We start from the raw sequence: 27,899 nt of genomic DNA, 5'->3' as shown, positions 1-27,899 counted from the left end.
GTGAAATCCAAACTAGGGGGAGAGGGGGTAATATGCACCCCCGGGGCAAAATTGGAAGCTTAACATTGCAAAAGAATACTGCAAAATTTTTGCTTCGTAGTATGAAAACAGCTTGAATTATTTGCAAAATTTAAAATGTTGTGTTTTCATCAAATTTTCATTGAACTTTCGATTTGATTTTTTGACAATATAAAAAGTATTTATTGATATTGTTAATGTTGATTTATATAGTTTTTGCCGTAATCTTCATTATTCTATAGATATATGAGTTCAAAAATATCAAAACATGTATTTTCCATCCAATTTTCTACAAAAAGCGTGGTCGGGGCAATATGCACCGCTGCGATGGTCCTTTGTCAAAACAGCGGTGTCATCTAGTGGTGACTAGTGAAAACTGCTTTAACCCGGTGCATTTTGCCCCGTTGTTTTAGTGCATTTTGCCCCAATATTGTGGTGCGTATTGCCCCGCAAGGTTGTTTTAAATGAATCAAAAATGTTTTCAGAAATATGTTATTTTTAAACAAATTTGAGGTTTTTAATGACTTTTTTCACTTGGATGACGTAGAATAAAAGTTGTTTAAGAACATCTAGCGAAATTCTTTTACAGAAATGCTGCTAAAGTTGAGAAATTACAGTTTTCCCTTAGGGGGTGCATATTACCCCCTGTCCCCCTATTTTTTCTTTATTTTTTTAACAGTTATTGAAAATGAATGATTTTTGATTATTGAAATAAATGATCAACATTCGAACATAATGATCTATTTTAGCAACAATATTTTTCTGAATGATATGATTCACATTCATTAGCGTCTACCTGAACTTACAATTTTAAAAGTGATTTCGGGAATCCTCCAGCCAGAGGTTGCTCAAACATCAACAGGTGAAAAACAACTTCACTTTGGCAGAATTGTACTAGTCAAATTATTCTTAACTCATAATTCTTATCACATATTCACGGTTCTATTTACAAGGTTCTTATGAACTAGGTAGCACTTAAAATTCTAATCGTCTTTTGTATTTGTTTTTTGTGTAATTTTAAACGTCAAAACAGTGTAACTGGTAATTCTCAAACACTAGTTGAGTTTCCCTAATTCTGATGGAAAACAAAAAAAAGAGAAAGAGGAAAGCGAGTAGAGAGAACAGAAAGAAAAGATAGCTGGGAAAGCAGAGTAGAAAAAGAGAGAGAGAAAGCAGAAGAATGGCCGGGAAGAAGTGTGTGTGCGCGCGCGCCCGCTGATTGTGTCCCCTTCCGGTCATTGTCATACGTACGGTTTCGGGATCGTAACGGGGACCATCCCGTTGGTGCCGGGCGGCGGGCTTTGGAGGGCCGCCAAACGGGCGTGGATGTCGCAGTACAGCTTGCCGTTCAGGTTGAAGTAGCCCTGATTCTTGAGCGACGTGCCACAGGTGGCGCACTTGAAGCAATCAGCGTGCAGGTTCTTGTCCTTGATGCGCACAAACACACCACTTGGGTTGTTGTATTGGGGTTGAGTTGGTGGCGTGGTGATGTTCGTATTTGGGTGGGTTTTTGGAGTTGTGGTGGGGCGTATGTCACGAGAACAATCACAAATTCAACACGGTTTTTTGAAAATAAAACAAAACTCATTAAAATCATGCACTTTGAACAGAGAGATTTGATCCGTTTTTTTTTGGAACCATCCAAAATTAGGTGGGACATTCGATCTCTCGCATTCATCCAGTTAGCACGGGCACTCGCATGCAAGAAACGCAACTTGTATAAAAGAACGAAAATCTTCGGTTCAATCTATAATACAACAAAGCAAACTCCTCTCTGTGAACGGTGGGTGGGCTCGAAGGCTATTGTTCTGTTTCGCGCAAATGGGTGGAAGGACCGCTAGTGTCCGGTAGATGTCTCTTACTCTGGGTGGATCCTGGGTGGAATTCCGGCCCGTGGGTTAGCCTGCGGGGCCGGTCGTGGAGCGGGAGCGGCGGCGGCCGGAGCTGGAGCGGGAGCTGGCATCATGGGAGCGGCCACTGGACGAGGCAGCTGCTGCTGCGGCTGCTGCTGGAGCATCTGCGGTGGAACCGGCGACCTTGGCTTCGTCAGAGAACCTACTGGCAGACGACCCGCAGTGGCATAGCCGCCGATCGCGTGACTTTGGGTGGCATAGAAATGTGACGAGGCTGATTCCAGTTTGTGGATCGAATAATGAGATTTGTTTGAGTAGACGCCATCGGCTTGGTTTGCAAAGTTATGTGTTAAAAGAATTCAAAGTATTTGCCACATTTGCAAGAAATATAATTCATATTTACACACGATTCGAGGGAAACCGACGCCATGACAAGTGTGGAGGAAAGATAAATAAGAAAGATAATGAACTCGATTAGGACTACGTGGAACCATTATTTACACCTGCAACTGAAATAGGAAACTTGATCTTATCTGCCAACTTGAACACCACAAAACGCCAACACAGAAGAAAACGACATCAAACAGTGGACGATCACAACGGAGCTGGCAACACGGCTTCAAGCAACATTTCACTGTAAAGTATGACCCTGTAAAACCTGCGTCTGTAAATTTACGTTCACCCGTTTTCTCCGCACTCACTCACACAATGTCACACATTCACACCGCATTTTGGGAGGTCCACCACGCACACAAACGCACACTTACACAATGAGCCGATCGCAGGAGCTGCAAATGTTTTGACCGGCCGGAAGACCGTTGGTGTTCGACGGGGGTTTGTCAACCGGAGCGGTCACGTGTTTGGTGACGACCGAGTTGGTCTGTTGTTGCTGTTGTTGGTAGTGATGCTGATGCTGCTGCTGCTGTTGCTGAACCTGTTGCTGTGGTTGTTGATGATGGTTGGCTGGTTGGGGGGTGGTACGTTCGGGGTGAAATTGACTTGACTGATTAGTATCGATGGTTGAGTGTTTGAGGTTAATGTTGTTAAGTGTTAGTGTACTGAACTAAAAAGAGCCACTTGTTTATTTTAAACGAAAAGTTAAAAATCTTACTACTGATTTCAAGAGAAAATTAACTAAAATAAATAGTTCAGATAATCCAAGTTTTAGTTCGTTGTCATTTAATTTTTAATAACTTTATTGATTGCAAAATGCAATTAATTTTTATTAGTGTCATATTTGGTCCGTAAGAAAAAAGGTTTCCGAATTTGTGGATTTCAAGAGTCAATGTTTTTATTTGAAAACTTGATATAAAACGTAAAAAATTAAAGCCGTTCAATACATCAATCAAAAAATCACAAGAAAAGCTTGCACATGAAGGTAAAAGCAAAGCTATAATCAACTATCGATTTGCTATGATTATTTGACCGATCTATAATCTTCTCCGGATATGAGGGATGGCTGTATCAACAGGTTGATTTTTCCAAATGTTAAACAATTGAATTTTTTGATTCAAAGTTAAAGTTAAAGTATGATTTATATATTTTCAAGCGCAAAGTCAAGTTTTGGATATGAATTATTTACAAAAATTGCAAAAAACTTTAAGTGAAATGAATTACTTTCGATTGGATGTAGGTCAATTTGCAATTTAAAATAAAACATGCTCTAACAATGAGAATGATTTTTTATTACAAAAATCAAATGAATATTTAAGATAAAGGTTACAACGACCTTTTGAGCCATGAAATTGAACAAAGTAACTGACTCTAGAAAAAATAAGTTAAAATTGATATTGAATGCAATGGTTCCTAGTACCGTAAACCCCCGGGTGACATTGATACACCTTGATAGGGTTGAGATGTTTACGTAAAATGAAAAGTACAAATTAAATACGTACGAAATGGTATAGACTCATACTGACCATGGCAGAAAAATGTTTAACGAACTTCAAGAAAAATGTTGAAAAGTTTAAAAAGTTATCCATTCGAAAAATTCTTTAAAAAATTGTCCACTAAGAGAAAGTAAAATAAGTTTGTAAATATTAAATTTTATGTGTTTTTGAATTATATTTCGGAAAAATCATATAAATTTTGATGTGTTTTAAAAGAACACATTTTATATAAAATGTGATAATTTTTGATTCAATTTTGCTTCGAATTCAGTTTGAAATAATATAAATCGATATTTTTGCCTTTCTTATTAATTGTAAGCAAAACTAGTTTGAATGAATTTCAGGCGGGATTCTTTTAATTCTTTCAACAATTTCAGCCTTAATTCATATGTGTTTCTTTAACATAAAACATTGATTTTTGTTTTAAAACTATAGCAGCATCAAAGTAATGCTACATCTGACGTAAAATAGAATTTGAACACTGATTTTAATAAAAAACGATGACTATTAAAGTCAATAAATTCAATGAAACAATTTTCAACCCATTTTTTTTAAACACAATTGAAAAACAATTTTTTATAAGTGCTTTGTACTTGTGTGTCCCAACATTGCTCATGTTTTTTAAATTATAATCTTGAGACAAACCTTATTAGTTGAAAAATATTTCAAAAACAAATTCAAATCTTATCACTGTCACTCTGCTTTACTGTTTTTGTAAAGCTTTTTAAAGAGAATAATTAAATAATATTTTCATCAATACTGATAAACTTCAGGTTAATTTAAAAATCGTTACACTTTTACATATCGACTACGAATCTTGAATTGTGTTAAATAGATTCCTTAAATTCCCTTTATATTTTTTTTCTATGTTGACTAGACTAAAGAAACTGGATTTTTGTTCACCTGTAAATTAAAAAAATGTGTGTTTTTTAGAACTGGAAGATAATAAAAAAAACTCAGAACACTGTCAACTGGAGCGTCCAATTTCCTGGGATATCAAAAATCCCAGGAAACGGGAAATTTTCAACAAGTTTCCCGGGAAATCCAGGTAATTCTCGAGAAATTTTAATGAAAAATGATCTGATCTCAGTTTTGATTGTTAATTAACAACTAAAGTGTATAGGACAGCAAAGTTAGTGGTCGAAGTTAGTCTGAGGATGAATTTATGGCCTGATTTCATGTAAAAAATCAAACAACTTAAACTAAAATATTGTTTCTACTTCTATTAGCTATCGCACATTGAATCAAGAAATGATGGTAAAGTGAGTAAAACGAATCGTTTTAGCTCTTGAGCATTTATTTTTTTTCTTGAAAATCTTACGTCTTGTGTTTTTTCCTTGAAACAACTCAATGTTTTCAAATGCGCAGTAGTGATTTTTGAATGATTTAATTTTGTTACATGCTTTTCAGCTCAATAAATGATTTCGGTTGAAAGTGTTCTAAATTTTACGATAAGTTAACATCATTCCACAATCTGTCTTCCATTTCCTTAAATTTAACTCTCTAATACCGATGGTAGCACCAGTGCTTCATAAGATATTTTTGGAACACTTATCAAACGAGCTAAACTAATTCTTCTCGCACAATCCTATGTGAAATATTGTATGACACCAATTTAATGTTCATAAAATTTGGTCATGGTTTACAAAACCGTAAAAAAATGGTATCAAAAAGGCATAAATTTCGGGAATTGCTACAATTGTACAAATTGTACAAATTCACTGCAAAAAAATATTATATGTAGTGATTTATCCAAGGTTCTGAAAGCAAAGTGGATATTGTGAATTTTGATTGAAACACCTTTTGAATCACCGTTTAGTATCAACAGGTCAAAAGCTATTTAATGTCTTCCAATTTGTCACAGATTTGGAATATCAACACTGTCCTAAAATTTAGTGACATAACTGGAATTTTGTCAGCAGATTCGGCTAGAGCATTTTCATGCTAACATTAATTAATAAAATTTGACAATTAATAAAAGTTTGGCAATCTGGCAACCCTGTCAATACATGTCTTAAAAGACCATATAATAGTGAGGGAGGCCTCAATAAAATTTAGGTGAATATAACTTCTAAAGCAAGTCACATTTAATGAAAAAATAATAATAAGGTTGAAGTTATTTGACTGCATTAAACAGATGCTCTTTTAAAGCTCACAGTTATCTAAATTAGTAGCGTGTAAGTGAACAAAACTTCATGGATTTTCAAATATTTCTTGTTTCGCTGGCAGCGGTTTCACGTAATCAAAAATGTCACGTGTGCCAAAACTATAACTGCCTCTAGTTAGTCAAGTTATGACTCAGTCCAAAACACATCTCATCTGTCACCCCCATCCAGCTATTCGGTGAATGAAGGCCAAATTAACTGCATTTTATAGATGTTTTCAAAAATCCATGAAATTAGCTGATCGTGAGCCAAAACTCATTCAACACGTTCTATTTTGTGACAGGGTGGACACCATGCGAAGGCCACCCTCCCTCGTGTGCATCGTGTCGCGTGTTTAAGTAGAGTACAGACAGGATTAGTTAATTTTTTGATTGCAAGCCAAAGCAAAATGTTAATCCACACTAGCTGCCAAATCGAGGGGTTAGATTAATGTTACAGTCGGTTTTTCATATGGGTAATTGGTGAATGGAATCCATCCGGACGGGAGAAAGGGTGAATATTCTGCAATTTTTGGCGCTCAATTATGATAAATGTGGATCCCTCCGTGAAAAACTGACACCGCTAGACGGACATTAGTTAAAACTTAAACACTAAGTATGGACCGAAAGTTGGCCCACGCGAATGATTTCTGAAAGCACAATTTTTTTTTGTGGCAGATTTTCTAGTCGATCAACCGGTCGCAAGCGAAAATGTTCCCGACACCACCGTCGTTCAGTAGCTTCAGCATGTAAGCCAGCTCGAGGTAGTGCGCGAACCGTGCCTCATCATTACCTGGTTCGGGGTTGTCACCCTGCTCGTGCAGCAGCTTGTACACCTCGGAGTTGGCCGGCGAGTATTTCTTCTCGTTCTTCTTGAAGTTGACACTGAAATGGGTTAGAGGGTTAGTTGACAGTTAAGTTTTGAGGACGCAGAGGCTCAGTCCCGCTTACCCAAGAACACCTCCGGCCAGGACCTCAGCCTGGGAGGACAGGGTTTCCGCGATCGTTTCGTCGCTGTACATGGCGACCGGCGTGTTGTACTGCATGTTGACGATGCTCTTGATGGGATCGCTACCGTTGACCTGTTCCTGAGGCTGTTGCTGTTGTTGTTGCTAAAATCAAAAAACCTTTCTTTAGAATAATTCCTATCAAACAAATTCAAAACCTATACTTACGGCTGGGAATGGCTTGGCGGCCTGGTTGTGGCCACTGCCAATGTGCTGCGCGGGCTGGGGAGTGGCTGCCAGGGAGGTCTTCGTGACCGGGGTGATGTTTCCGGGCAGCGACGGCGAGGGGGACGGGATCGATCCGGTCGGGGTGACCGACGGCCGCCAGGCGGTGCCTCTGCAAGCAAAAACAATTACAGTGAGTCAAATATTTGTCTGTACCCCCCCGTACGGGAAATGTTTGTGATATATAAGTACATAAAATTCGACTAAAGTGCCATGTTTTATACATCAATCGACGCGGCAGAATGTCCTCTTTAAGACACTGTCATTTGATTTGCAAAAAACTTTTTCTTAAAAAATACAAAAATTGTTTACTGAAAAAAGTAAAAAAAGAGGTCAAATAATTGTCCGTACCCCTAGTAAAAGTACAAAATCTGATCGATTTAAGTGAATTTATTTATGAAATGTTGTTTCTGTGTCAAATACTAGTACCTCTAGCCAGTTTGTGACAACTTTGAACTTCTGATAACTTTGTTTAATTAATTTTTTTAAAATTGGATTAAATTTAGTTTTTTAAAGTAAAACTTATCAAAACATTAGTTTATAAACAACTATTTTTATAAAATTGCTATTTTATGTTGTAAGAGTCTCTATTGACCAAGTTTCAACAATATTTGTTCAAAATATACATTGTTTTAATCTTTTTTATTGACATTTTTCGACCAAAAATACTGTTTCGGAACAATACGTTAATCAATCCGGATTGTCCCGGAACCGGTTCAACCCCTCGGAGGGAAATTTTGTGGTGATCATGTAGAGGACAAAAAACCCACCTCTTGCAATTCGAAGCATCCAGTTTCGTCCGCTACAGCCCGGTTACGAGTCCCTAGTCTGAAATTTGAAATTTTCAAATTCCCCAAGCAAAACATTCTGACCCAGGACGGTACAGAAATTCTCAGCACGGAAAGTGAAAATTTCAAATTTCAGACTAGGGACTCGTAATCGGGCTGTAGTGGACGAAATTGGATGCTTAAAATTGCTAGAGGTGAGTTTTTTTGTCCTTTATCTGACCACCCCAGAATTTCCGCCCGAGGGGTTAACCCGGTTCCGGGACAATCCGGATTGTTTAACGGTATTGTTCCGAAACAGTATTTTTGGTCGAAAAATGTCAATATAAAACATGAAAACAATGTATATTGAACAAATATTGTTGAAACTTGTTCAATAGAGACTCTTACAACATAAAATAGCAATTTTATAAAAATAGTTGTTTTTAAACTAATGTTTTGATAAGTTTTACTTAAAAAAAAAAACTAAATTTAAACCAATTTTCAATATAAATTAACTAAACAAAGTTATCAGAAGTTCAATTTAACTCACTGTACATTTAATATAATCCAATTTATGATTTGGAATTCAACACGTATTCGTTATCTTCAAATGATTACAGTTTTGAATAATGTTACTTGAAAAGTGTGAACTTTTCTTAGCATATGTTTTAATGAATATCTCTTAAGGCCGTTGCAAATATTTATTGAAGTTTATGTCCTTCGACCACAGCCAAAGTCAAGGGGGAAGGAGGGCAAAAAGTAAGAAATATAAAAATTGAAATTTCAACCAATGGTATTAACATTAAAATTAGAAAAATTGTTCAAAATGCTGCCCAGCTAGTTTGCAATCATTCGCATTTGAAATAATAAAAAATACTGTACAGTACTGTAGAACAGAATTTCACAAAAAATCAGATATTTTTGATCGATCGCAGTTGTCGTCCAGATAGCGTTGGATTCGGAAGTGCTTGTTGAAAGCAAAGTGAAACAGTTCAAGGTCGTTGTGCTCTGGTAAATAACAATGGAACCCCGAAGATTGTTTACGCTGAGGGTGCATTTCGGAGTAGGTTCCCGGAAACCGAAGGATGAGGAGATATTTCAGTTCTTCCGGAAGCAAGGATGGACCAGCTGTGATTTGAGTGCTATGTACCGAGAGGATCATAGCCTGTACGTCCGGTTCAAGTCAGCCAAAGGAATGGAAAAAGCCTTTTCTAGGTTAGGTTCGAAAACCACGTTTTTGTACAGCGATGGAACGGAGGCAGATGTAACGGTTGCGGACGCTGGAGGTGTATCGAAGTACGTTCGAGTTTTTGGATTGCCACCGGAAGTTGAAGATGGTCGGATTGAGGAGGTTTTGGGAGGATATGGAAGAGTTCAACAGCTGTACCGAGAACGTTATCCGGAGGAAACGGGATTCCCAATTTGGAGTGGCGTTCGAGGAGTATTTATGGAGGTTAAGGAAGCAATACCGGCTCAGGTCAAGATTCAAGGAATAAGCGCTCGAATTTACTATGACGGAATGGTCAACAAATGTTTCGTATGTGGATCGAAGGATCATTTGAAGGTTGACTGTAAGGTTAGGGGAAAAATGCAGGAGAAACCGATTGATTCGTCGCCTAGGGAACCCAGCTCATTTGCAAGTGTGTTGGCTAATAGTTCCGCGTCTTCCCAGTCAGACAAAACAGTGTCTGATGGCTCAATGGTGCAAGACGATAGAAAGGTTACTTCAGAAACAGCAATCACTAGCCTGAAGGGAAAACCGAATGAAAGAAATCTTCCATATAGGGAGGAAAGATCATAATTGATGAAGAGTTCGCAAAATATTGGGATGATCGGGATGAAATGGTCCTAGAAAGAAGGGCAGCGGAAAAAAGAGACAACTTGATTCACAAGGACAGCAATAATTATTGGAAAGAGTTTATGAACTTATGTACTAAGTCGAGACTTCCATAACATTATTGTTATTCCACTCGAATTTCGGATCGATTAGAGTAAAGTAAAGTAAAGTAAAGAAAAGTTGTAAGTTACACTGAGGACGGCTTTGAAACATACATTTTAGAAAAATTACTTAGTTTATCAATCACCTTTTTTAACCAATAAATGAAATCCGCAAAAATCCAAAATTTGTTATGTTTACTTCAATTTGTATAATTTTTAATAAATAAAAAGTAAAAATGTTTTTTCAGCTTAGAGATTAGTGTTTTTTTGTTCCTAAAGTCAGCTGATTTCGAAGCGAATTGCTCAAAAGTATGTAACAAATTTCAATGTCAAATGCAATGTAAAGATAAATGCATCACATAAATTTTAATCAATAATAAGACTCTGTAATTTTTAACGCTTAACATTGCAATTTTTATGGGGACCATACGTTCAAACATTAATTTACACTAAAATCCAACGAAGTATCAACATTATAAAAACAACTTAGAAAATCTTATGTAAACAGAAAGTAGAGTACTATGTTTAGAAAGCTTAAATGATTTCATCGTTACATGTTTACAATTTAAAATGAATTTATAATGCATGTATTTTTATGGATTCCTCTTTTTCCTTTCAAATCCTTCCTAAAAAATCGTAAAACTCTGCCTCAACTTAGAACTAATCAAAGGTAGTTCATATCTCAACGTATACTAGTAATTATATACAAGTAATGCTGAAACAACACAAATTAAATAAATTACACAGAAATGGTTGTAATATTCATTAGGAAATGGTGACAAATCTAGTGTCAAAAAATATGTCAAATTCCATCAGAAACTGGATTATTTTTAATCAGTTTGTGGTGATTTTTTTAGCAAGTTCACATTGTTACACATTTTGTAATGTAAAATTACTAAAAAAGATATAATATTCGACCAACCAAATTTTTAACCTTCTAAAAATCTACTTTTTTTGCAGTGTAAGATGAAAAAATCACTGAACTGAATTTTATAATAATAGTTTTTGCAACAGCTTGCAAAAAGAACATAAATACGATGAATACAACACTTTTTGCAATTCCGGAAAACGCTTCTTGAAAGGAATTTGATGTCAAACATTCATGTATTTAGTAAATTAACCATTCAAAACTAAAAAAAATATTGAAAAATGTTACTTTTCGATACTAGTGATGAAAAATTCAACTTTTCAGCACTCATTCCAGTGCTGAAAAGAAGAACTTTTCAGCACTGGTATTGAAAGGTATTATCTTTCTATGCTGTTGTTTTTGGAAGGGAAAGTAGGCCGTTTCGTTTCTCCAGATAAAAAAAAAAACAGGAAAAGTTGATAGTTTCACAGCGGAATTGCAAAAATAAAATTCTCATATTATTCAAGCAGCCAGTTTACACTTTTCATAATTCACACAACTGAAACTGTATTTTTTTAAAATATGAAAATAGAAAATATAGAAAAACTATAATTTTCCGTGTTTTTACGGGAAGATTGAAATTTCAGGAAGATACGCTATTTCTAGATTTCAGAACTATGATTTTGCATTGATTAATAAAAGTAGATGTACATTTCAAAGTAAAATAAAATATTTTCAAAATATTGTGTCTGCGACTGATTTTTACAAAAATAATTTCCTGTTTAATAATATCTATAAATTGTCAGTCTTGAAATAAGTTTTTTGGAGAGCATATATAATTTACAGAGAACGTGCAAAAATTTAAAATGACACATATCATTTTTGAAAGTAATCAAATCAGTTATCAGTTTTCATTACCGATGTTTCGGAGCATCTCAATTTTTAAAATAAAACTTTGGGAACTGTTGCTACGATTCGAGTACGTTTTATATATTCAGCAGCTGAATTTAAAATCAATATTTTTTTTCTATTTTGCCTTCCTCACATTACTGAGGAAAGGCTATAAAATCACTCGAAAAATGAACTTCTCAATTAGACCTCCTAGACCCATGTATACCTATCGACTCAGAATCAAATTCTGAGCAAATGTCTGTGTGTGTGGTGGGATGTTGATCAAAAAATTGTCACTCGATTATCTCGACATTGGCTGAACCGATTTCGTCCGTTTTGGCGTCATTCGATCCGTCTTGGGGTCCCATAAGTCGCTATTAAAAATTATGCAGTTTAGTTAAGTACTTCAAAAGTTATGCTAAAAAAAAACGAATTTAACAAAAGTCCGGAAGATTGTAAAAAGGGTGGTTTTTGTAAGAAAACCCGTCATGCTATACATTTTCAGAAAGTTATTCATAAGTTCTTTCCAACGCGTCCAAGACATTGAAGATCTGACAAATCTATCAAAAGTTATAAGCACTTATGTGTTATTTATACGCTTTTTGGAGGCCGGATCTCAGATATGTTGATGAAAACGTTGTCCGGATCTCTCGTGCAACCTATCGTTGGATAGGTATTCAAAAGAGCTTTCCAATGCGTTCAAAACATTGAAGATCTGACAACCCTATCAAAAGTTATAAGCACTTAAGTGTTATTTACGCACTTTTTCGAGGCCGGATCTCAGATATTTAGATGAAAATGCTGTCTGGACCTCTCATACGATCTACCGTTGGATAGGTATTCAAAAAACCTTTCTAACGCGTCCAAAACTTTGAAGATCTGACAAACCTATCAAAAGTTATAAGCACTTAAGTGATATTAACGCACTTTTTGCTTTTTGGATAGCACCCTTTAAATGTGAGGAAGGCGCCAACCACCTTAAGGTGGAATTAGTAATGTTTTTATATTAAAAATCAAATTTTGTACATAAAAAAATTAACTAGCATAATTCAAATTTCCAACAAAATCAAATACGTTTAGTGCTGTTATTTTATATTAAAATTTTTAAAATATCGATCGAAGCAATTTACCATAGATTATCGAACTTCGTATAATCGAAACTTCGGATATTTGAGTCTGGACTGTTATCATATTTATATAATACTAATAAATATGTTTATCGAAGTGAAAAGTAGTTAAGTAATCCAAGTAATTAAAAAGTCTAGCTCAGTATAATTTGAGTATGATAATATGATGAATGTGATATATGCTTCTTGATTAAATTTTACCTTAAGAACATTTTAATAAAGATATTTAAAGCAATTTAATTGGTTTTGCATAAATTAAGTTCAAACATGCTACAAGGGCCGTTCTATAGCTACCAAACGATTTGAAATTACATTTACGTCGTCTGAAAATCGCTACAGACTCTAAATTCAACTACAATAAAAAAAGAACTCTCACCTGGATACTGTCAGCTCGAACGAGTTTCCGGCGGCGACGATCACATCCTGGGCTTCCTTGTGTCGCAGGCTGAATACGTCGGTGCTGTTCACCTTGACCAGGGCATCGCCGGGCATCAGACCAGCCTGATCGGCAACGCTGCCACCGTTTACCTGCAAATCGAGAGGAATAAAAATACGGCGAGAATTACTCATCTGGGATGTACCTAAAGTGGTCGTCCGGTCGTCGCGGTCCGGAAATTGTCGTATACACAAATATTGTCGAATGCAAATTTTGCCACTATTGGCAAACAATCCACTATTGAAGTCAACTATGAGCGAAAGGGACCGCGCCAAGTTAAGGTTAATTGGCTGGGCAAACTTTCAATTTGCGGCTTGCTTGTTTTGGGGGGCCATCGTTGGTCCAAACATATTGTTTGTTTTAATTTCCTGCCAAGAATTCATTGCCAGCAATGGCCACGGTTTCGGTGGTGGTGGTGAGTCGTGCTCGAATAAATCATTTATCGTAAATAGATTCTATTTCTGGGAGCGAGCTTTTCACTTTTCATTCCTTACAGAGCAGTAAACGAAAGGTATATTAGCAGCGGGAAATGAATCTGAGTGGGGTCAACCAGCGGTAGATTACAGCGAGTCTACAGTGCTAATATCTGGGTGGGGTGGGGTGAAACAGTAAACGTCACTTAAACTCAGAACAATATTTGTCGTTCGATATTTTTATAAATGAACATTTAATCGATAATAAATTTGCTTTATTTATATCAAATCAATGGTTTTTGGCAAATTTAAAATAAATCTCACCCTTTCGCCCCTTCTCAAAGAACCACCCTTCGGGGTGTTTTGGCGATATGTTTTAAGCTTAAACCACCCTCACCTAACCCCCCCTACCAACCATAGCTTTGGGGCACGTTTTCATCCCGTCCCGCAAGTCGCTGCTGCTGCTGCAGTTCTTTGTGTTTAAACCCGCCGTCGTCGCTCCCAGCTTTGAGCGATTTTCATTGCTAATGAAGCTATTAGCGGCGTGACTCTTTTAGAAGCGAGTACCGTCCGCGATTTACTTTCATTTTCTCGATGCTGCCTAGGTACTTGGCCGAGCTCTTCGTTGGACGACTTCTATTTATGTTTCTGGTTATGACGATAAATTATCTGCAGAATGTGAGAAAGCTTCCCACAGTTTGGTGGGGGAGCTTTTTTTTGTCTCTTTAGATGTGGTTGGGGTCCACAATAGGAGCTCTACCGTACAAAAAACGGTAGAAGCATTTGCAAAGAAATTGTACGTCTGAGGTGGTGTTCTATTTGAACAAATTAGTACAATCGACTTCGTTTAAAAGGCGGAAGAATAACCGTTCACTTTGGAGGTGTGTTAAGAACTTTTAACGACAATTTTCTCGTCAAAAGCGTGTGTCATGTGTCAGACAGGTAATGATTGTTGTAGTAAAAGGTTAATGCATTGGAATGCGTGGAATGCTTCCGAGGTGTGAGATGTACTGGGTTTGTTGGTTCTGTATTTTTGTTTCTAAACAAACTATTAATCCTTTGAGATGACGAACTAAATTTTTTTCCAAATTTAAAATCAAGACTAACATTTCAAATGGGCGTAATATTGAATGTTTGGCCCGTTGAAAATGTTAGTCTTGATTTTAAATTTTTGAAAATATTTTTTTCGAAAAGATCGGAAAATTTCACGAATGTTTCATGTTTTAACATTGTAAATCGGACCTATAGTTGCTGAGATATCGACATTAGAAAATGGTGGGTTGTTTGGGTGAGACTTAGAAAACATCAATTTTCCTGTTTTTTAGCCTTTGCATAGCAATATCTCAGCAACTATGGGTCGCATCAACAAAGTTCAATAAAGCAAAATATAGAGAATTTTCTCAGCTTTTCAAAAAAATTTTTTTTCAAAGGTGGGCAAACATGGGCACTAATTTAAAAAACGTTACTTAATCCACCTTAAGGTGGTTGGTGCCTTCCTCGCATTCATGTTGTATTTTAGGTGGTATTTACAAATTAATTTAGGAGTTTTTTTGAAATTTTTTTTTCATTTGATTTTTTTTAAATTATTGATTTTACTTGAACAGCAATTTTCAATGCTGGAGTTTTTTTTCAAAAGGACCAATAAACCAAATTTTCAGTTTTTGCTTTTTGGGTGTTTTTTAATACCCCTGACTCAAGGCGGTTCTAAAAACACCCAAAAAGCAAAAACTGGAAATTTGGTTTATTGGACCTTTTCAAAAAAAAAAATCCAGAATTCTTTTTTTTACCAACCCTTCAAAATAAAGGTGAAAAGTCTCATGAGTTATATATTTCAGTAAAAAGTTCGTGAAAATCTTTGTCGAGACAAAATTATGCAGCAACATAATTAATACAGATTTTTTCCAGAAGAGACGCAGACACTGCTTAAGCGATGTGGCAACCGGGCGATACGCATGCAAGGGGGTGTGGCTGCCAATCCCCCGCGTGGTTTAAAAGTCAAAAAAGCAAAAAGACCCGGCCTTTGAGGTTATGCAAAAATTCATTTTTCGAGTGATTTTATAGCCTTGCCTCAGTGAGGTGAGGAAGGCAAAAATGAAAAACTGCGACTTTTTTCAAAAAAGTTACCTAAAAATGGCTATAACTTGAAAACGGTGCTCTTTATCAAAAAATCACTAAAGTACTTTTTGATTGCAAATTCGATTTTACATCGAAAAATGAAGTTGAAAATTTTTTGCGACCGATATTTTGATTTTTTGAAAAAATCAGTATTGATTCAAAAAATCATAACTCGGTCAAAGATTTTTTGCCCATTCTGGAAATTTCTGAAAAGTTGGCATTTTATGTCCTCTAAAACATATCAAAAAATAAAAAAAAAATAAAAATAGTGTTTTTTTGCAAATCAAGTTTTAGTGACAAAAAGTTAAATAAAAAATCACCAAAATTTTTTTACCGTGTATCATTTTTTTTCAGTGTAGTCCATATCCATACCTACAACTTTGTCGAAGACACCAACTCGATCAAAAAATTCCTTCAAAAGATACAGATTTTTGAATTTTTACATATCATTTTTGTATGGACAGCTGCCAAATTTGTATGGAAAATTATATGGACAAACTATAGATGCAAATTGGCTTCTTTGGGCATACCGAAGGCACCAAAAAAGTTTCAGCCGGATTAAAAAATACAAAAAAAAATCGAATGACCGAAAACTCAGAGAATTGCTCTGTTGTAATGTCGCTTTTTCAGTCTAAATTGATGTAAAATTTCATCATTAATGAGATAAAATTCATCCTTCCAAAATTAAACCTTCCAAATTTGCACAATTTTTTACTGTATATGAGAGATAGTTAATTTGGGGAATGGGTTTCAGGGGAATGTTCCATTTTGACTAATGGATTTTAGAGGAATGGTATTTGGGGATTGGAATTCTGAGGAATGCAATTTTGAAAAACGTGTATGGTCCTTTTCAATTAAATTAGACAGTTAGAATAGAAACATAGAGTTCTGAGATCAAAGAACAAAAAAGATTTAAAACATTCCAAAATTCTTTGATATTTTGCACTTTTCATGATTGCATATTATGCTTTAGGCGTTTTGTGATACTTTCTGATTTAAAAAATATGAAAATTTGAGCTAAACATACATTTTATTCACATCAGTTTTTTTATTTCACATCTTAAAAAAGTCATTCGACTACACAACTAAAAAAATCATGTTAATATTACATCTGGGAAGGAGAACAACTTTTATGTTAGAAAAAAAGCATAATTTCACCTCTGTGCAATGTGCAAATTTACCACGTTTCTGGTGTAATGTCACTTTTTCAGTCTACATTGAGGTGAAATTACATCATAAAAGTGGTAATATTACACCTTCCAAATTTTTTTTTTTGCCGTCTACATGACAAAGTAATTCTATAGCTACATAGAAAAAAATAATGAAAATTTGGAAACTGTAATTTTGGAAGGTTGAATATTACCTCTTTTATGATGTAATTTTACCTCAATTTAGACTGAAAAAGTGACATTACACCAGAAAAGTGGTAAAATTACACATTTCCAGAGGTAAAATTACACCTTTTTTCTGACTTAAAAGATGTACCCCTTCCCAGATGTAATATTACCATGATTTTTTTCTGTGTATTTGATTTTTTTTAGATTTTTAATCCCTTGTTGTTAAAAAACCAGTCTCCATACAATTTTCAGATTGGTCAAACAAAATGTGCAAAAATAATAATAAAAAAAAATCAAGTTACAAATATAATTTTCGAAATTTCGAATAAAAAATCATCACAAAATTCAGTATACATTTTTATAGTTTTTCCGATATCAAAAATATGCAAAAAATCAACGAATTTATCAAGAAGAAAAAGATACTAAAAACCCCTAAAATACTTTACATTTTGTACCGATATGGGGTCTACAATTTCTTAATTTGCTTAAAGCTTTAAAAAACTTTACATGATTTTTAATGCATAACTGAGGATTATTCAATGTATTCTTAAGAATTAACAAACGATTATACATGTTTTTTTATATGAAAAAATTCAAAATATGGCTATAATTTTATTCCTCCTATGATTTTTTGGAATTTTTTTGAAATAAAGTTGAAATAAGTTGAAGTTGACATATTTGCAACGGCATTACAACTTTAAGTTAAATTACTTAAATAAATTTTTAAAAATCAAAATACGTATTTCAAATTTAAGAAAATCATTCCCGATGCAAAATCAAATTTGAAAGCAATTGAAAATGACTTTTCGCATTTTTTGATAAAGTGCAATGTTTTCAAGTTAAAGGTATTGTAATGAGATTTTTTCGAAAAATGTTCTCTTTTTTGCAATTTAAAAAACTTTATGAAGAAAAAGTACCTCCAAAAATATTTCCAGACAGCTGAGCAAATTCCCAATAATTTTCTCTCTATGTTTTATTGATGAGACTGCTGCTGTGTGAGCCACAGCATCATAAAGAATAGATTTTGTGAAAAAGAGTATTTTTTCAGTATCATCATATCTGGAGTTTTTTTTGAAAAGGTCCAATAAACTATAATTCCAGTTTTTGCTTTTTGGGTGTTTTTGAAACCGACTTGAGTCAGGGGTAAAAAAACCCAAAAAGCAAAAACTGAATGGGTTATTGGACCTTTAAAAAAAACTCTAGATATTATTCCTTATTTTTTAACTCAAGATGTCTCGGAAACTATTGGTTCGAATTAAAAATTTTAGAAAATAAATAATTGTAAAATTTTCTGCTTATTCATTTAAAATATAAAGAATTTTTTTAAATCTAGCTCAAAATGTCTCAATGTCAAAAATAAAAATGTTTTGCCCTTTCGAAATGTGATTCTTGATTCTAAAATTTTTAAATAAATTAAGTTGAAAAGAGCAGTTAATTTCACAACAGTTTTATTTTTTAACATTGATAATCGGATTAAGAGGTTACATACATGTAGAAAATCACAAAATTTCATATTACAGGAAAATTCACTAAATTAACTAAAAACATGAGTTTCAATCACTCCTGGAAGTTTTAAGAAGATATTTCATGACTGAACTGAGTCAGAGACGATTTAAGTTCACAATTTTGCCATGCGCAAAGCGAACTGTCAAACTTTGTGAACGTTTTTCCCTACACAAGGAGTTGATTTATGGGTGCCTCGATATCTCGAGATGGTATGGACCAAATTGGCTGAAATTCGGAGTGAAGACTCCCAAGACATATCCCGTGTGCATGACGAAGCCCGATTTTGAAATTTTGCTTTTGTAAAAATTACAAAAATCAAAAACTGCCTTTTTAATATGAAAAACATAAAAATATTTTTATCTTTTTTTTATTAAGTTTTTGAAAATCGGCCTTCGTTATACACACAGAACCGGTTTAACGAGGCTTCACAAAAAATTTGAGCTGATTTGGTCAAAGCATTGTTGAGATATCGTGGCACCCGTTTTTTGAAACTGCTAACTTAAAATAGCTATATCTCGGCAATCGTACATCCAAATATTTTCATATTTATATTGTTAATAGATGAAAATGTACATTTAAATGCCCTGCAAAAAGATTATAAAATAGTTTAAATGTATGCTCACACCAACCTCGGACATTTTTGACGATTTACATGTGTGTAACCCCTTAATAGTTTCCGAGATATCGCGAATTGAAAAATGGTGGCTAATAAATTTGTTGGCAATTTTATTTAGCTCCACGAAAATACTTTTTTCAGTGGTGCTTTTTCTTCAGAAATTATTGTTAATTAAAAAAAACTGAACTTTAAAAAAATGATGATTTCTAAATATGATTTAGGTTAGCTGAAGACGGTCAATTTTGAAATTTCGACTAAGATAATATAAATTCAGTTTACTAGATTAAATTAAACGAGAGCGAATGACCTATAGGGTTAAAGTTTGCCTAATGAAACAACAGAAAAGATAAAGTTAAATTTACTATAAAAATGCCACTGTGAAAATCTAACTAACTGATGAAGATACAAATTCAACCATGTAGTCTCTTTATGACTCAATCGCACCAAATACATTAAAAGCACTATCCACATTCTTCGACTGACCCGCAAAATTCCGTAACAAGTCAAAAAAAAAAATACAACCCAAAAATACGTGGGTAAGTACTCCAACTTCACTTTCGCTGAATTCGCCCAAAACACCGCCCGCGCGCCACCTTCGCTCCTTCGTGACCACTTTCGGGTGGATGTTGTCCAAATTGTTTACCAAAACACCCAGACCGGAATGTTAAGTATGTGCATCGCTCGTTTTGAAAGAAGCAGCAAAAAAAAAGCCAACTCGAGCAATTCAATTTCCCGCCCATCGATATTTAATCAACTTGGGCGGCCGACGATTTACTTTTTGCTCCGAACTCCTCCTTCTTCGATCCAGCGCGGGGAGTTTATGTCTGCATTATTGTGATTACTACGTGCCAAACTTGGTTGTAATATGTGGGGACAACAAAAGTTTGTACACGAGGCCCTGAAGCTTTGGTTTTTTTTTCTGTGGGGATGTTGACGGGGGTTTTATGGCAGGGGAAGAAATAAACTGTTTTTTTATTTCATCTGGTGTGTTCGAACTTGTAAAAAGTGCGAGAATGAAACTCTTACTTTTTGTTGTGGGAACTTTTGACCACCTCAGGAATTCGATTTATTTACGAGACATTTTTTGTTGCAAAGAAATTCTTTGAAAAATTTACCAGTTTGTTTTTTTATTTCAGGTGATTTTTTTCATATGCAAAACAAAAAATAAGAGAAAATAAATACTACCTCAAAGAAACAAAATTACAGAGAATTGCCCTGATTTACATCGTCTGATTGCGGCAACACTTAAAATTGCCTTCCCTTTTTCACTGACCCTCAGGAAGTTAAATTATTTATTTGACCACCGACCTGGCCTTTGCCTTGGATGGCAACACTGTTCCAACGCGGCTGTTGCTGCCTTCGCTTGAAGATCGTAATTCCGGTCGTAATTTTTTACGTTAGTTCATAAATTTGCTCCCGTCGATTCAGGCGAAAGCGTGTTGGATTACGTTTCCGTGATTTTTTTTTCGCCTCTACATGATTGATGAACGCATACCAAATTTCTCGGCTCGATATCAGTTTAAGCATTAAAACGCACCAATTCCCTACCGAAAAAATCTCGAACAGAACTAATCCCCCGAAAAAAGCAAAAAGCGGGCCACTCTCAAGAAAAAACGATTTGAGAAATAGCTGATAATTTACAACTAATTCGAACCAATCATCACTTCTCCGACAAATGCGGAAGGGAAGCAAGAAATCACCGATGGATGACGTAGAAATATTTAACCGGAAAGTGCCACTCATTTCGAGGAAACCTTGGAGCCGATCAGTGTCGTTATCCCGCGAGATCAGTGATTTGACAGTAACATTTTTTTTTCCTTTTTGTTTTTACCAAAAAACGTTAGAACGATCAAAAACCAAAGAAAACAAAAATTTGATACTTTTAAATGTAAATTTACATGTATTTGCTTGAACCGAAAAAACGTTGAGATGACCAAAAGCTTAAAAAAAACTAAAATTACAATTTTTATTTTAAATTTTAAAGATTTTGTTTAACAAAAAAAAAAATAAAGAGACCAAAAGCATAAGAAAACAAATATGACATGCTTTACATGTAAATTTACACCATACTTTTTCAGCGTGTACTTCGTCACACGTGGGGCGAAGAGCGTTAGGGAAAATCCAGCATCTGAATGTTTGTTGAAAGGTTTGTTTTGAATTTATTTGGGGTATGCCGATAAAGTGGAGACTAACACGAAGATGGGGGGCGAGGACGTATCTGAAGTTATGCGATGACTCATGATCTGTTGGGCGTTCGACGTCTGGGATTTTTATTATTTAGAGTTGAGATATTAACGTGAAGGTGATTTTTAAACTTAAAAAAAAACTATATCGCGGCTACACAGTATAAAAAAGGTATTATCTTTAAGGATAATTATTCCCAATTTTATGATGTAACTTTACCTCGACTGATAAAGTGACATTACACCAGAAAAGTGGTAAAATTACACATTGTCAGAGGTAAAATTTCCTATTTTTATGAAAAATGTACCCCTTCCCAGATGTAATTTTACCATGATTTTTATACTGAGTAGAGAATAAAGCAACTACATTACCTTAAACTACATAATCACTTTAAACATATTGATCAGTGAATCAACTGGACAAACTAATGCAAAACTCCAATAACTCTCAAGTTTAGCTAGCTACCGCGTGTCTTCGGTGGCATAAATTAGTACCACCGAGTGGGTCCTTAACCGTTCGCCAACAGTTACAAATTGGCCTGTCAAATATGGACTCCGTCCCTAGAACAGAACAACAACTTTGGCGCACACATGAGCCTCAAGTCCAGCGTTCAGATGATAAATTTATGACCGCGTCCAAATGGGTTCTCCGGGCGTAAAACGAGAAGGAACAACTGACCGCCGTGCGCGCACAATATGAAATTTTTCTCGCATGACTTTGTGGAAATTCAGCTGCTTTTTCCAAACTAATCGAGCGGGTCCATTACTAATCGACAGGATCCCGTTTTCAGTCGTCTACCCGGTGAGTCATTCGTAAGATATTGATGAATTAACCGCCAAACAATCCTCTTAGCGCGAGGGGCTCACTTCAATATTGGGGTCGAGACGATTGAGAGATCCAATCCATCGTCACCTGGGACTGGCGACGACGATTGGGGGCCCTCCTATTCAGTCCGTTTTTTTGTTTACAAAATTGATCGGAATAGTGGGTTGATCTGGGGTCGTTGAAAGCTAGTGATGTATGGGCGATAGATTTTAAAATTGGTTCAGGGATTTACGAGAAACTCTTAGGCCGATGCAAATATTTAAAAAAGTTTTTGTCCCTCGGCCCTGGTCGAGGTCAAGGAGGGGGGGGGGGGCAATAAAATAAAAAAATATAAAAATTTAAATAACAAGCCATAATCTTCACATTTAAATGAAAAAAGTGTTTTAAAGTGCATTTTACACTAGTTCAGTTGTTTTGCAATCATTAGTTTTCAAAAAATCTAAGATCTGACAAAAACAAAAATTGTATCGAAAAAAAAAAGATTTTGCATCGAAAATTTTCAAAAAATCTTAAGATTTTTTAATAAACCCAAACATGCTAAAAATGATTTTAAACGCAGGAGAATGTATTTTAATTTGATTTCAGCTGGTTGCCCTTGAATTTTCATTGAAATTTTGAAGTTTATTGCAAAAATATTTTTTTTGCCCCCTGATTTTTCGGGCCAATTTTGAAGGGGTGACAAAAACTTTTAAAAATATTTGTACCAGCCTTATAAGTCGGTCGCTGCTCAAAATAAGAAATGAAATAAAAAGGTCTTCCCTCGGTACAGAGATCTGTATTATGACGTGGCGGGCGCCACTATTGACCCCAAATTATGATTATAGCAATTATGATTATGGTATGGCAAGATTTTCCTCCGTGTATCAAATGCTCATTCCCACCCTGGCTCAAGGAGAGTAATGTGACATAATCACGATCCTGCCATACGTCGGTTGTCACCTCCGTGACGCCGGTCTACGTGTGCCACGGGGACGGAGAACCCATTTTCATAAACACTGCGGTGGAAAATATTAACAACCCATCAAGTCACGGAAAGCAAACAATAAATCCACCCCACCCTGAATGCCAGAAAGTGGTTCTCGAGCTGGAACTGCAAGCATGTCGGCTCAGGTAGACCGGAGTCTAGGCTAAAGGTCTTAGAGCTCTGCGGAATGGCATTTTCAATCAAACAAATGTGCGAGAAGTGTAATTACACACACGCGGAGGCCACTTAAGGGGAATTGATTGATTTATCACTGAGCGAGCGCAGTGTCAATCGTGGCCAGTTTTGAGGGTTTCGTGCGGCCAGCTAATGAATTTCTTAGATCCGATTGATGAATTGCTGCCTGATAGAATAAATTGTTGCCGAACGAACTGGAACCGCCCCAAACGTATAGATGAACATTGGGTAGAAATAGTACAAATTGCAACATTGCGACGACAAAAACATGCATTATAAAACGACTACAATGAATGCAAAAAAAAACGCCTCATATCACAAGAAGCGAAGGTAATTTATGACCTAGAATAAAACAGTCCGATAAAGTGCGCACTTTTTTTACGCCGCCACTTCAGGTTGCAGGAAACTTGTAAGGGAAGAGGCCATTCAACTGTACCATTCTACCCACTGTAAATGTGCAGTGCAGTTCTTGCCATCGTATGCTGACTAGGGTGCCCAGACAAAATGACCCCCTGCTCCACAAGAGGAAAACTGTTTTTTGATTTATTTTAAGCGTCTGTGTAAATTTTGAGCGAAATTGGTTGAGATTAACCCTGAGATTCCTGAGCCTAAAGCTGATGAAAAAAATGTTTTTCATACAAAAATGACTTTTTTTTAAATCGCTAATAACTTTCCAGGCCGTGGCTGACTGTTTACGGTGTTCGCTTTGTAAGCGAATGGTTATGGGTTCGATGCCCATCTGCTCCCAATGAGAAAGTTAAGAACACATAAGTTTGAAATGATGAATATGAACGAAAAATCAAAGTCGCTCGAGGCGGGGTTCGATCCCCCGTCCTTTGGATTGGTAAGCAAAAATGCTAACCGCTATGACGACTTGGTGAGCGTGGACTGGAATTAGGAATACTGTTACAGAGAGCGAGTTGTGGCGCTATAACCACGGCAAATAGTGTCCAGGGCATTCGTGGAAATACAATGTCCCATCCCAAAGGGTCCCGGAGTACCAAACCTTGTTAGCATGGTGCTCCCAACGAATACAACCAAATCACGGAGCGTATGGTGGTGTGTCCCCACGCTTCTTCCTCCCCTGTCGATTCAGAATTGTGTTGCTGTTCGAACACTCAGTGCTCAAACTCAACCCAATTAAGAGTCATCTCTGCGATACGGCTTTACGCAGTAGGCCTGGCCGCTTTAACGTTTGTGATGTTTCAATGCATTCTAATGCAATGGCGCACTACAAATGTTAATAAATGACAAGAAGAGTGCTAGGCGTCATCTAACCTAAGGCACTCTCCAGGATCGCTTCGAAAGATTGGCTGCGCTAGGGTCTGATTAGATTAGATTAGATACAAACTTCACCTTCGAGTATCAATGGGTAAATGTTGTCCAGTGTCCTAAAATAGCTTAAGGAACAATATTCAGCTTGTGGAGTGAGGTTTTGAGAAAAGTCCCATATTCTGGGCACCCTAATGCTGACCTGGTAGTAAAACATTGCGATCGGAAGTAGATGCGACGGCGGTGAAAAAAAAAAAACAAAGTTGAATTGCATTTGCGGTAGCGTCAATGGGCTTGTTGAATCAGCTAGAAGCTTTTTTTTACAATCAGTGAGTCGTAAATCATGCTGCTAATTGTTTTTTTTTTGTTGAGCATGAGAAAAAATACTCATAAATGCATCTTATTAATCAGAAAAACATACTTAAAAGATACCTACTGGGGTAATTCTCTACCAACTCACACGAAATCGGGAAAAGTGGTCCCGACCCCTCTTCGATTTGCGTGAAACTTTGTCCTAAGGGGTAACTTTTGTCCCTGATCACGATCCGAGGTCCGTTTTGATATCTCGTGACGGAGGGTGGTACGACCCCTTCCATTTTTGAACATGCGAAAAAGGTGTTTTTAATTTGCAGCCTGAAACGGTGATGAGATAGAAATTTGGCATCAAAGGGACTTTTATGTAAAATTAGACGCCCGATTTGATGACGTACTCAGAATTCCGAAAAAACGTATTTTTCATCGAAAAAAACAATAAAAAAGTTTTAAAAACTCTCCCATTTTCCGTTACTCGACTGTAAAAATTTTTGGAACACGTCATTTTATGGGAAATTAAATGTTCTTTTCGAATCTACATTGACCCAGAAGGGTCATTTTTTCATTTAGAACAATTTTTTTAATTTTAAAATTTCGTGTTTTTTCTTACTTTGCAGGGTTATTTTTTAGAATGTAACAATGTTCTACAAAGTTGTAAAGCAGACAATTACAAAAATTTTGATATATAGACATAAGGCCGTGAGGTTACGGTTTCGCCTTGTAAGCATGATGGGTTTCCGTCTTTTGGAAAGTCAGATCCCTTCAAAGAGTAATTCTTCTCACTGGGAATACTGACCGGTAGGGGATGGGTTTCGACTAGCGGCGTGCTGGGTTTCTAATCCAGAGGTCGTGAGTTCGATTCTCGTACCGGGATGATGAAGTTTTTAAAAGGGGTTTGCTCATAAACATCACGAATTATCGCGATTTTACGAAAAAAGTTTTGAAAAAGTTACTTTTTGCGTTTCTCTCTGTTTCGTCGTTCGTGTCTGTCGTGGGTGACCATGAACGGCCATGATCGACGACGACCAACTTTTCAAAAAAAATCGTAAAATCGCGATGTTTATGAGTAAACCCCTTATGTCTATATACTAAAATTTTTGTAATTGTCTGCCCTACAATTTTGTAGAACATTCTTACCCTCTAAAAAATAACCCTTCAAAGATAAAAAAAATACGAAATTCTAAAATGAAAAATTTTGTTCTAGATGAAAAAATGACCCTTCTGGGTCAATGTTGATTCGAAAAGTACATTAAATTTCCCATAACATCACATGTTCCAAAAAATTTTACAGTCGAGTAACGGAAAATGGGAGAATTTTTAAAACGTTTTTAGTGTTTTTCGATGAAAATACGTTTATTCGGAATTCTGAGTACGCCATCAAATCGGGCGTCTAATTTTACATAAAAGTCCCTTTGACACCAAATTTCTATCTCATCACCGTTTCAGGCTGCAAATTATTGAAAAACACCTCTTTTTTCGCATGTTCAAAAATGGAAGGGGTCGTACCACGATCAGGTACAAAAGATACCCCTTAGGACAAGGTTTCACGCAAATCGAAGAGGGGTCGGGGCAACTGATGTGTGAGTTGGCGGAGAATTACCTACTGCATGATCTTAGAAAAACGGAAATTATTGCAATTGTAAATTTAGAAGAATTTCAGATTTTGACTAAGTTAGAGAAAAAAAAAACATTGTAATAGGGTTTGAATTTTCGTCATTGATTTTATTACAGGACTCAAAGTAAGCTTTGCTACATTCATTTAGGTTTTTTTAGAGGCCATTGCAAATATTTTTTCAAATTTTATGTCACCTATTTTACAACAAAAATTTCTCAAAAAATAAAAGTTTCATAAAATAATCGCTTGCTATCAACTGAAAACAAAAAAAAAAAAATTTTGAGTAAATAATCTTTAAAAGTATGACCAAACAAGTTTTAAAATATCTTTCGTAATTTTGAAATACCGTTAAATGTTATTATTTTTGAATATTTTCCAACTGGTAAGGTTTGTCTCAAGATTATTATTTTTAAAACATGTACATGTATAGTTTTGAAGTTGATGTCAGTAAACGCCTCAGTTTCATCAAGGTATGATAGTTTTGGGCTCCCTGAACACGCTCCAATCGACAGAATTGAACTTTAGTTAATGCATTGTAAATTTGGAAATATCTTCTGACGATAAGGAATTAATTTTAACTTAGCTTTACTTGTTTTCGATTTGTTGTGGTATAAAATATAATTAAGTTTAGCATGAAAACGTCTATAAATGATTCAATGTGCTTTTTTTGATGATCGTTATTTTCTTTTAAATTTAATTGATTTCAAGAACGAATACTCTGAAACTGATAAAAATACACACAAAACTCTTTTGTTTTCAAAAATATATATTTAATTTGTTTATAAATAAATCCAACTAATATAGCTATTATATTTCAATATTTGTGTTTGAGTTTGGTCTAATACTTTGTAGAACACGCTCCTGTGAAATCACAATATAATATGTAATTGAAATGAAAAAAATGTTTGAAAACGTGTTTGAATGTATGTAATGGTCATTCAAATTATTATTATCATTATTATTATTATTGTTATCAGTCCAAAGACATTTCAGTTAAATTTTGTTTGAAAATTATCATTTATCGAAAATGGAAAGAACTATTCTCTCGAGGTTCATTTGCAAAAAAGTTCATCCGTCAAACAAAAAACCAAAAATCGACAACGGAATCAACCGTAGACCTTTGACAAACCAATCCAATGACTTAGCTGCCTCGGCCACCACAGCTTGTGACCATGGGCGTCAAAAGTCGATGTATGACACTTGTTGGAATTTATTGATTCAACTAACGAATGAACTCATTTGTTATGATGGTGTGAGTTGGTACCATTATTCTATCGATTTTGGCACTGAGCCCTCAATAAATTTTGAGAGAACGATTATCTCGATTCTGAATTTAGGGTGTAGGTCATTCAAACTATTATTATCATTATTATTATTACTTTTATCACCAAAGACATTTCAGTT

At 35.5% G+C, this 27,899-nt stretch overlaps 1 protein-coding gene across 1 annotated transcript in view; it reads right to left on the bottom strand.

Annotated features, from left to right (window-relative positions):
- The window catches only part of LOC6044694 (PDZ and LIM domain protein Zasp), a 142,826-nt gene that overhangs the window by 27,147 nt on the left and 87,780 nt on the right, over window positions 1–27,899 (bottom strand). The window contains 6 exon segments of the mRNA XM_038264322.1: window positions 1,270–1,467; window positions 2,639–2,834; window positions 6,697–6,788; window positions 6,855–7,015; window positions 7,079–7,247; window positions 13,082–13,233. Coding sequence (XP_038120250.1) covers window positions 1,270–1,467; window positions 2,639–2,834; window positions 6,697–6,788; window positions 6,855–7,015; window positions 7,079–7,247; window positions 13,082–13,233 — 968 coding nt within the window.

The sequence above is a fragment of the Culex quinquefasciatus genome, chromosome 3, assembly GCF_015732765.1.
Source record: "Culex quinquefasciatus strain JHB chromosome 3, VPISU_Cqui_1.0_pri_paternal, whole genome shotgun sequence".
NCBI lineage: Eukaryota > Metazoa > Arthropoda > Insecta > Diptera > Culicidae > Culex > Culex quinquefasciatus.
This window is presented reverse-complemented; position numbering and strand designations above follow the sequence as displayed.